The sequence below is a fragment of the Podarcis cretensis genome (assembly GCF_951804945.1).
Source record: "Podarcis cretensis genome assembly, chromosome: 4".
NCBI classification, from domain to species: Eukaryota; Metazoa; Chordata; class Lepidosauria; order Squamata; family Lacertidae; genus Podarcis; species Podarcis cretensis.
The window spans coordinates 30,506,854-30,518,917 of record NC_137173.1 but is presented as its reverse complement, the minus strand read 5'-3'; the positions used below and the strand labels follow the sequence as shown (position 1 = coordinate 30,518,917).

At 42.7% G+C, this 12,064-nt stretch overlaps 1 protein-coding gene across 1 annotated transcript in view; it reads right to left on the bottom strand.

The window, feature by feature from the left end:
- Positions 1-11,331, bottom strand: part of IGSF11 (immunoglobulin superfamily member 11) — a 167,228-nt gene extending 155,897 nt beyond the window's left edge. Inside the window, exon 1 of the mRNA XM_079973922.1 lies at positions 11,139-11,331. Coding sequence (XP_079830048.1) covers positions 11,139-11,208 — 70 coding nt within the window. The 5' untranslated portion in view covers positions 11,209-11,331. The remainder of the gene's footprint in view (positions 1-11,138) is intronic.
- Between the last annotated feature and the right edge of the window lie 733 nt (positions 11,332-12,064).

The window sequence follows — 12,064 nt, the reverse complement described above, 5'->3', positions numbered from 1 at the left end:
CACATTTACTTGCAAGCGAATCCCATTGATTTCTCTGAAATTTACTTTGAAATAAGTACATTTAGGATTGCAGCCAAAGACTCTTGGATAAAAATAGCAAGGAGGCTGCACTCATACCAGTGCAAAAATAAAGAGTTTTACCAGTGATGTGCCAAAACAGAAGTGTATGGTTAAATATTACATATTCAGCACACAATAAAAAATTAATGAGCACAGGGGTATATACAAATGTTTTCTGCATTAGGATTTGGAGTAAGCTAATTTTATTTTATTGATCTGAAGAGGCAGGAAGCAATAGAGTCATAAAATAAAATGCCAATAATTATATCTAGAATAATTCTACATGCTTTCCTTAAAGGGATGTTCCCAGTTTGAAAACACTGACATGGAGTATTTCTCCACATCTGCCTGAACCACTTGGGTGTCACCAGTTCAAGTACCTCTAAGATCTACACCAAATAACAACTTTAAACTGCAGCAGGGGATCCAGATAGCACTACTGACCAAGTGCACAACCAGAATGTTGTATTTATAGCCCCCACTTTGGACTCCACAACTCAATTTGTGCTTCATGAGGTACAAGGGATCCTGCAGCGCCTCTTCTTATCCAACACGTCAAAGCTGTTGCAGTAGGAAAATACAGATTATTCCAGAGCATAGAAGGTCAAAGGACTAAAACGTCAATTCCTATAAACACAGTAATCCCACAACGTCTCCCTTTATGGAAATGTTGATTTAACAAAGCAAGGGATCCAGGCAACACGAAGGCAGATTAAATCAAATGTGTATGGTAATGACAATTTGAAGAAGTTTAACACACACAAAGGATCTGATGTTGCAAAGATTTTGGCACATGTTTATCTTTCCACTCCTATGCAATCTCACTGAAATATTACAGGAAGAAAGTCAAAGTCAAAAGTATGCAGAAGTTAGAACTGAAAGATACAAACTTCACTGCTTTTGAGCCACTCAAGGCAAGTCTTTACCTTATCATGGACTATTTACTACCAAATCTGTGCAGTGCCATAGCAGCAAGAGTAGAAAAAATAATATATTGTCAGAAATATGAACATAAAAGGAAAAGCAACAGGAAAAAAATCAGAAGTAATGGGGATGGGGCAGAGACGTTTTCTCCCGATATAGGATGCAATCCTACCTAGGAGTAAGCACCACCAAATTCAATGTGGCTTGCTTCTGTGTATGTATGTCCAGTATTGCACTGCTTCATATTTAGATGGGCTCAGAATATCTCTTCATTTTGTCCATTATTTTAAAAGGATTTAAATTGCTCTCAACATTGAAAAGTCAATGACCAATGAAAATGAATGCTTAAAGCAAGAACCTAAGTATTTATTTATTTTTAGGATACATATTACACTACTCTGTGTCCAGGGCAGCTGTCTACCAGCTGCATCTGGTATGCAGGCTGAGACCCTACCTGCCCACGGACTGTCTCACCAGAGTGGTGCAAGCTCCTGCTATCTCCCGCTTAGTCTACTGCAATGCACTCTATGTGGTAACTCAGAAACTAGAACTAATCCAGAATGCGGCAGCTAGATTGGTGACTGGCAATGGCCACCAAGACCATATAACACTGGTCCTAAGAGACCTACATTGGCTCTCAGTACATTTCCGAGCACAACTCAAGGCATTGGTGCTGACCTTTAAAGTCCTAAACAACCTCGGCCCGGTATACGTGAAGGAGCGTCTCCATCCCCATTTTCAATCCGGACACTGAGATCCAGCTCCAATGGCCTTCTGGTGGTTCCCTCACTGAAGAAATGAGGTTACAGGGAACCAAACAGAGTGCCTTCTCGGTAGTATCACCTGCCCTGTGGAACGTCCTCCCATCGGATGTCTAGGAAATAAACAACTATCGCCCTCCCATCAGATATCAAGGAAATAAACAACTTTCTGACTTTTAGAAGACACCTGAAGGCAGCTCTATATCGAGAAATAGTTAATGTCTGATGTTTTACCATTTTTTCTATATGCTGTAAGGGGGTATAAATAATAAAATATATTAAAGAAATAGCAGTGTTCAAGAGTTCCCGAAACAAACACATAGCACACGCACCCATGTCTTCAATTCTAGCCCAAAATTCCTTTCAACATGTACACACACACACACACACACACATACACACACACACACACACACACACACACACACACACACTTTAATACCTATATTTTATCTTTGTTTTTAATTACAGTTTTATGTATATTCTTTTTAGTTGATTTATAGGTATTAGTTGTGTTTTATCTATAATTTTATTTGAACACTGCTTGGGGAGCCTTTTTAATCAAGTCGTATTGGGTAGTTCCATAGAAATGTCAACCTATAGACTCAGTTTTCATTTTCATATGTAGTTAACATGTTCTATATAATTTCAAAGATAATTTTCCCACGTTTCATTAATTGGCAACTGTTTTTCAAAATGGCATTTTACAAGTGAGTAAAACAACCACATGCAAGAAGTGTCACATACAAGATGACCCAGAATTTCTCTGATTTTTTCCCTAAAGTGCAGTTAAAGACCTCTCCAAGAAAACAGAGAACAAGCTAATGAGCCTTTAGTGTACTTACAGTTTTGCTGACAATAAATTTTATAGAATCATAGAATTGTGGAGTTGGAAGGAACCACAAGGGTCATCTAGTCCATTCCCTTGCAATGCAGGAATATGCAGGTGGCCTGTATGGGGATCAAACCCGCTACACTTTATAACCAACTGAACTAATGGATGATGTTAGGAGCAAAATCAGATTCAGACAGTAAAACCTATGCTGCTTGAGTGTGTTACATTTGTTACAAAAGCACATGCCTTTCCCCGCTCAACAAAATCCAAGAAAAGTTATTGAGGTTGCAAGAATGTTACATTAGTTACATATTTCAATACACAATAAAAAGGAAGTATTTAAACTACTACTTGATAATTTTTGTAGGAAAGATCAAGGCAGCTAACCAACTGTTTAATGGTAATTGATGCTCAATACTATTAGCTGAAACACAAAATATTATGTAAAGAAGCTTATAAATGTTACACTGGTCACCACAGAATGGTCAGCTTGCTTGTACTATCACATTTTCATGGGGGGAATATATAAAGCTAAAGTAGATATGAGAGATCACCAGCAGCTCTGAGGTATTTAACATAAATTGTGTTTAATAGCACAGTAGACAACTCTACTGACTGAAAGTAAAACATCATGAGAAAACAATAGTCTTTGGCACAGAACTAAGAAACTGTATTTCTCAGAAAGGAAGAACATGATGTTCCCATTTTCAGATTGCCACAATGATGAGCACCAGTGGTGATGCCCACACTGAACCACACCAGCTATGTTCATTCACTCATATATAGTTCTTACCTATAAACGAGCTCTCAAGAAAACATTTACCACTTTCCAATTTACAAAAGCAAATTACTACAGTGGAACCTCGACTTATGTACGGCTCTACTTACGTACAATTCCAGTTACGACCTTCAGTAGATGCTTTGACTTATGAACTTTCCGCTAGATACGAACAGAGGCCTTGCCAGCAGCCCGGAGCTCACCCGGCCGGCTGCAGAGCAGCTCTGAGGCCTCTGCTGCCAGGGAGAGGGCCCCCATCCCACCTTCAAAGTTGTGGACGAGGTGCCGTCTGCAAGAGGCACAGCAGGGCGCACTGCAACCCCAAACCCCGCCAAGGAACTAACCCGAGAAAGTCCAGAGAAGAACCTGGCCTGGCAAGAAAAAAAAAGTGACCCTGGCCAAACTGAATCAGCTCTTTATTGACCCTTGCCCCACCCCCAGCTTATAGCCAGGTAAGCCCACCCACCCACAGTGCACGTAAGAAAAAAAAATGTTAATTTTTTTCATCTACAATACTGTCTTATTTATTTTATAGTACAGTACATTGATTATTGCCTTTGTTTTATGGATCTATGGTCTCGTTAGACAGTAAAATCTGTGTTAAATTGCTTTTTTAGGGGGTGTTTTTCATTGTCTAAAACGGATCAATTCACTTTTCCATTACTTTCTATGGAAAAGTGTACCTCTACTTATGGACATTTCTAGTAATGACCGGACCTCCGGAACAGATTATGGTTGTAAGCAGGTTCCACTGTACGTAAATACTTTGGAGCAACAATGACAACAGAAATGTCAAACGCAACAACTTTATTGCTCTTCAAAGGCATGAGCAGGCATTTAAAAGCAAAGAAAGCTAGCTTATCACTCCGATGAACTCCAAATATGTTGTGTGTGCAATTCTCCTTGAAAGAAACTGTTTACAAGCACTCTTGAATACTGTATTTTAAAAAGTATAATAGTAGCATCCTGACAAATAGATGAGTCACCAGAAAAAGTGGCTAAATATCCCCTAAGGGGTACCAGGGGGAATATTGCTTATTTGCCATAAGATGTAAAATGTTCTCTAGTGATTAAGACTTGGACCATGGAGCCAAGAATATGCCATCTACTCATTCTACTGCAAGCCCGAACTGCTGAGTACCCCTACTTCTGTTGCATAATATGGATGCAAGCTATTTTACCTCTCCTCCAAGAGACCTTGCAAACAGTACCCTGTGTTACAAAGATTTGAACATTTGTACTCTATACCACTAAAGGGACTGGGGCACAATGTAATCACCTTTTCTGCCAATCAGTGAGGAATTAGGCAATGCAAGGGAGATGGAATACTCTATAGCTCAGACAATGCATAGTACGTTTTGGCTGGCCTCATGTCTCAGCCAATACATAAAGTAAATTAAAGGCTGTCATTCCTACATTGCGGCTTTCAGTGTAGACATAGCTGATCACCCAACAAGACTAGTCAATTGCAACTCAACACTATCCCAGATTAAAGTCACAATGTTGAACAAGTTCTCACATATGGATCATTCCACATCAAATCTCCTGGTGTCATGTGCTCTCACGACTCAGATTTTCTTCAAAAAAAAGTTTATGTGTAGATACCTATGAGATAACCTCAAATTATTTTTTAAAGATTTTTTTTGGTCCAAAATTTGGCTCAGGAGAATTTTTTTTTAATTTTGATTTTCACGCGATTTAGGCTAATGCAATTTCTGTGTCAGTTTTGAAAAAACCTCCTGTTTCGCTTATTTTTCAACCAATTGGGTTTGTTTTGGTATCAAAACAAAGCTAATTGTGGTCCCTTTCAAAATAAGGTATAAAAATGGTATTAAGTGCCACAGAAAAGGGTCATCGACCATTCAAAGTCAATTTTTGTCATTTTATTCCCAGTAGGTTCAATAGGCCATAGCGCGCAAACCACAACTAACAAGTTTCATACTTTTTTTGTAGAATGGGAGATGGTGTAAGGGCTGGGAACAACCTTGGTGGGATATTCACAGCAGAAAGAACCACAGGTGAACAGAGAAAATAAAGATCACTGGGAGGCCTGCTCAGAAACATTTCACGTGGACTGTACTGTATATCTTTTGAAAGCATATGTCACTGCTATGTATATCAAGCATATACTATGAGTAAATAAATAATGTTTGTTTCAAAAATAAGCTTATTACAAAAAAAGCTGATATGGTATTTGAATGGAGGTTTTTTTTTTATGTCTGCTTCCCACATCCACCCCTCTGGAAGAGGCAAAGGAGATTTTTTTTTTAAGTCCATACATTAACTACTCAGTACATACATTTGTTAAAAGCTAGATGGTGTCATACTCTCCAAGCAATTGTGTCCATTTGTCCAAACTATCATTGCTTAACAGAGAACAGATCTAAATAGTCTCTACAGATGCATCAGAAGCCTAGATCTGGCATGCTGATTCTGCCGTCATTCTGAATGCATTGGTTTATAATTAGAAAATCTTGGACAAAAAAAACTGAGAACATGTAATTATTTTTGCTACTGATATAGGCATTGAGAGAGTGGCTTACACAGACAAAAGGAAGTATAAATCTGTTTTGCTGCACTGTGATGAATAACTGTTGAAAAGGCTTTGATACAAGTGAAGAGGGAAATGCTGCTTCCTTTTAAAATAGATGGTACAAATACCAACCAATGGACAATGCAATCCTGAAATCAATGCCAAGTCCCATCTATTTGAGTAAGACCTGCAGCACTTCGAGGCTCTGGTACACCATGTAAGCCTTCCAATGTCAAGATGAAAACTGTTCTGATTCTCACCATATTTAACAGTGCTTCCCTTCTGTCATTCAGCCTTTGCTCTTCTCTAGTTCATAAATAGATCCATGACAGTCTACAGCTCTTGTCAGGAAGCTTTGGGTAACTTCCCTTCCTACAAGAAACAAGAAAATTCTGTTCCATGGTGTACTGGGAGCAGTACAGTACTTCCCTCCCTGCTGTTGCTCCTTCTGTACAATATACTTTTAGTACAACAGTTTAGTACACAGTTGTTGTCCATTTACTGCCCTGTGTCCAGCAGTCTTCTTTAAAGGATGCCCTTCTGGGCACACTGAATTTCCCACCAGCGAATGAACTGTGCTTCGTACCTAGGGAAACTGTTGCATGTTCCGCTGCTCAAATAGCTAAGTCACTGGTACTGTAGTTGCCCTGTGCAATCAATGCCTTCAAACAAGTTATTACTGATGGTCACCAAACCTGGATAGCCTTAAATTATGAATTTTAGACAAATTCATAAGGAAATGGCTACCAGTCATGATGATTACCCTTGAGGTTGGTCAAGAGGCTGCAACTAGTGCAGAATGTGGTGGCTAGGCTGCTGCTGGCAGCAAACTACCTTCACTATATAGCACCTTGTTTTCACGATTTGCACTGACTACCAATCCATCAATGGGCTAAGCTTAAGGTTTTGGTACTTACATATAAAGTTCAGGGCTAGGTTACTTGAAATACCACCTTATCCCTTATATATCCAGTAGTTAACTGCATTCTGAACCAGAGTTTTGCCTCCAACTTCCAAAAATATCAGAAGCCTGTTCCACAGTAACTTGGAGCAGGGCTTTCAGGGTGGCTGCCCCCTTGTTGGAACAGCATTCCTGTTTAGATACAACACATGTCCACTGTCTGTTCTTTTCTGGAGAATACTGAAGAATTTTGTTGTTTCAACAAGCTCTTCTAGCGGGATGAAAAAATTTATTTGCCTTGGGTTTAAAAAAAAATATAAAACGAACACCTATTTTTTGTTGTTTGGGGTACTGTTTTAAAACTATGATCAGTTGTTTTTATGTTCTATCTATAAAGCACCTTGAGACACATGCAAAAGGTGATTCATAAATTCATAAATAATTATAATTATATTTATCAGCTCATGTATCAGAGGCAGTATGCCTCTGAATACAAGCTGCTGGGGATCATGAATGGGAGATGAGTATTGCTTTCATGCCTATGGAAACCCCTACTTGGTTGTGAGAAGAGGATGCTGGACTGGATCTTAAGCTGTACTTATCCCACAGGGTCTGGGATGAGTGACACATCTTTCCTTCCTTACAAGTAATTCTTGGCTTTGAAGAACAATGTGTGCTGAAGGTAGCTGTGCATATTCTGTGCAACCCCAGTGTTAAAACTCCACTTCCAGTGCTGATATTTAAAAAGTCTAAAGCACACATAACCTTACACGTCCTTTCCACTGGCCTCACTGCTCCATCATTTCAGGATTATTATTTTTTATGCCATTATGGGAAAGTGTCCTTCTACAGTACAAAGCCAAATTAGAGTGCTCCCTAGCCCATTTACCAAAAAAAGTGAAAACAAGAGAATGGCCATCCCCTTCACACCACCACCCATTATGTGGGAAGTGGATAAAAAATTTCAGGTCCTAAATTGGGGCTTATGAGGACGTCACACTAATCATGCATGGTAGTTTGAGCACAATTCTTCTGTTTCTACAGAAAGGCCTACCTTTCACTGGTCTACAGAGGGATAAATCCTGTGGCGACAGAAGAGTTGTTTCTAATGCTTGGAAAATTAGGAAAGAGCATGCAGTACTGCAGACAACCACCCACACATTTCCTAAGAGTCAGGGGTAGCCAACACAGTGCACTTCAACTGGTGTTGGGACTACAACTCTAATCATAAATGACCACTTGGCTATGCTAACTGAAGTTGAAAGACAGCGGCAGTCCAACAAATGAAGGGTGTCTCTGGAGCTACCCTTGGCTCTTCTAAAACCATTTTTCAATGGACTCAACGGATGCTGAAGAGTCATAGGCCAACCAGCCAAATAAATAAGTCTATGAAAGTTACTAGCCTCCTTACAGACTGAACATAATTGAAAATTGAAATTTCACTTTATTTACTGGGGCTAATCTGTGGAATGAGGAGGGGCACTACCAACCCTAACACTGCCAGCCACATCACAAACATAGTTGGGCACCAGGAAGGAAGTGAAATAATGGGAGTGAAGCAGCCAATCCAGTTCTGACAGTGGCCTTTCATGTCTCATCACCTATGGCTCCCAGGCAAGTGCTTAAATACAAGGCTGTTGTGGACCAACTCACTTATCATTCTGTCCAATTTCAGAACAAGCCTTGGGCTGACAAATACATGCAGCACTTGCAAGGACTGAACAGCTAAGGGTGCTCAAATAGCAAGGGGGACAAAATGGGGTGAAATGGGTGGCAATGAAGCATTATACACACTGCATGCCAAGACTAGGGGCTGTGTACACACTATATACATTTAAAGCACATTTAAAACACATTCATTCCCACAAATAATTCTGGACAATGTAGTTTACTGCAAGCAGGATTACAATCCCGATAATGCTTAACCAACTACAGTGCCCAGAATTATTTGAGGGAAATAATGTGTTTAGAATATGTTTTAAATGTATAGTGCGTGTACAGCCAGGAAAGCTCAGCAGAGGTTCAACATTAGACACACTTTTTCCAAGGCTGTAAAACCAAGCACAACTGTTTAAGGAAATCCCAAAACTGATAACAAGCACAAGGGAGTGCTGCAGACCCGAATTAAGGGAGCATTGGCAAAGGCACAAAACCAATTGCAGTGCAGCTGGTGGAGTTCTGCATCTGGATCATAGCAGCAGGGGTCTCAGTCCTTCACTCTCAAGCTTCAGCAGCACAACAGTCCCCTGCCAACGCACCACACGCTGTGGTAACCAAATCACATAATCCAAGAAGAAGAGGAGAGGAGAAGAAGAAGAGGAGTCACAAATACCTTGCTTACTAAAATACCCACAATGTGATTTGAAAAACTACACCACAGTAAGATGCGTCTCTTCCTTTTAAATCACTAAAAGTATCAAGGAGTGGTAAAAGTTCAGCACTTCACACATAACTATGAGCATGGCGACTCTTACTTAATAGTTGCATGTAGTCAAACCAGCACAATAGCAAAACTGATCCCTGCATTCCTGTAAAGTTCTAAAAAGAAAAACAAACAATTCTTAACTCCCATCAGTAAACAGTTGGCATGAGATAGTGCTGAAATGTAGGTAACTCTGTGACTCCCAGTTCTTCCCTGCATTTGTAAACTGCACAACAGTAAGTATCACACTCTGACCCTAAGCATGATCACCTGCAAGAAACTCCCATTCGAATCATTTAGTTGCTTCCAAGTATGTTTAGAGTTTAATCCATGCACAGTTCAACTCTATGGAAATGATACTTCCTATCCAAAGTGAAACGCATCGTTTTGTCACACACAAATGTTAATATTGCTAAAAGAAATCTGTTAGCACATCTTAGTGAGGTATTCATGGTTCACATTTCTGACCCCAATGACTTCAACTGTGTTAAAAAAAAATAGAACAAACGGTCAGAGACACTTAATCTTTTCTATCTCATCAGAATACAAGAATTGCTACCCATAATTAACAGACCAAAACTTATTTTTTTAAGTTTTAAGACACTAGGATTATAATATCCAAGTACTTACAGTTGAAACAGATTACACAGAAATAGTTACTCTACTATCGTATAAAAACTGTTTTTGAATGTGTGTTTCAAAGACTATTTTGTTGTATTAAAACAGAAACAATTAGCATAAAAGCAGTAAATAATCTGGATAAACTATTAAATCAGATCAAATGCAGGTATCCTGGGCTGCAGTCTTATTTGAGAATAACCCCAAGTGAACTTAAATTCTATAGCATGTTGGTTTGGGCTGCCTGAGAGGGCTTTATACACTTTTCAGTGCTCCTGTCCTTCTGAACAAGAAAGTTCTCCTAAAACAAACTTCCCCGCATGCTTTCAGAAGAACCAGTGTTCAAGTCAATACCTTGAAAATTAAAGGAACTTCACCACAGTGAAGTCCAGCATTAAGAAGGTAGCACTAAAAATGAAGTATCTGTACTGTAGAATAATGAAGTGACTAAGGCTGTGGGGAGCATTGCTTGGTTTTTAAAGATTACTGCATGTTCTATACAGCTGGGATAGTGGACCTCTGGATCATAACCCCCCCTTCGAAAAAAGAGACACAGTAAAACTACGCTTTAATATTAAATACTGTTATTTTGACTGTGTGTGTTTCACAAAAAACACTATTTTGTACATAAACAACCAGCCCAACACGCTTCTTAAAACGAAACAGAAAACACACCCTATCCACGCCGGGTGGAAATAAGCTCTCAGCCAACCTTTATACTTCTGCATCACAAAAAGAGAAGAAGAGAAACATTACAGGAGAAAGTAACGGCTTTCCCAGCTCCTTATAATAAAACCACTTCTACAGCTACAGTCCCTTGAAAGGTCGCTGGATCAGAGCGGACTCTCTCTCTCTCTCTCTCTCTCTCTCTCTCTCTCTCTCTCACACACACACACAAACACACACACACAAAACCCCTTTTAAAATCCGTATACATTATTCTCCCTTTCAACGCTCTGCAGAGGAGAAACAGGCAAGGCAAGGGGAGCGGTTCTGATTATTCTGCAAAAGCATCGAGGCGCTTAAGGCGGCACTGGTAAGGAGGACGAAACCCTCCTCGCACACTTACTCCGCACTCTCCGGGACTTTACAGCAACTTGCTTGGTTCAGCAAAATAAAAAAGCCGCCTTCCCCGAGAAGCGCCCGGCTCCTGGGCTGGGGCTCCTGACGCCGCCGCTCCGCCCGACCCCCGCAGCACCAAAGTTGCGAGTTCGAATCTGGCGCAGGGAAGGGACGAAGGAAGGAGGCTGCATGCTTTTCTTCAACCCCCCCCCCCCGCCCGCCCCGTCCAGGCACCCCCGCTTACCTCTCAGAGACAGCAGCGCCGCCAAAGGGGCCACCCAAAGCCCCCAGCCCGACGAGCCCTTGCAAGTCATGCCGGGCGCGGAGAGAGCAGCTGGCGAGGGCACCTCGGTCAGCGGCCGACGGCGCTTCCTCGGCTGGCAGGCAGCTCTCCTAGCGGGCGCCCCCCGAGGGGCTCCAGGTGCCTCGCCGCTCCGCAGCCCGGCCAAGCGGAGCTCCGAGCCGGGGCGGCTCCCGCTGCAGCAGCGAGCCGCTCCGGCTCCTCCCGCTGCAGCAGCTGCCGCCGCCGCCGCCGCTGTCCCGGGACCGCCCGCCCGCTCTCGCACCACCGCCTGCTCCCCGGGAGGCTCTGGCGCTCCGGAGCCCCGGCAGCCCGGGGACGCAGCCAGGCTCGCAGCCGGCCCGAGAGCGCAGCCTGGCGGCCCCGCCGAGCTCCTGCGGCGCCGGAGGACGACGACGAGGAGGCGACGGTGGTGGAGGAGGAGGAGGAGGAGGAGAAACGGCAGCGGCGGCAGCTTGCCTTTGGCCGCGCCACACGCACTCGCCGCCGCCCCCGCCAGCCTGGCTCGGGCTGCCCCGGGTGGGGCGGCGGGAAGGTGGGGAGGAGGAGGAGGGGGGGGGGAAGCGCCCGGCCCGCTCGGCCTCAGGCGCCTGAGGGGGAACCGGCGAGCGACGCTCGTTTTCGCGCGCGCCAAAAAAAAAAAAAGGCGGGCTTCTGGAGCCGCGCGCGGGCCGGAAAGTTTGGGTCCATCAACGTTCTTCCTGGGGAGACTTACCAGCGGCTCAGGAAACGGGCTGAGGTGGGTTGGCGGATGCGGGGGGAGGGGGGGCCGCCGACGCGCCACCTAAAATGGAAGAGGGCGGTTTTTTCTTTTTCTTTTGAACGGCCTCGCACGTGCGAGGGAAAACTGCTGAAGTTGGGGAACGAGG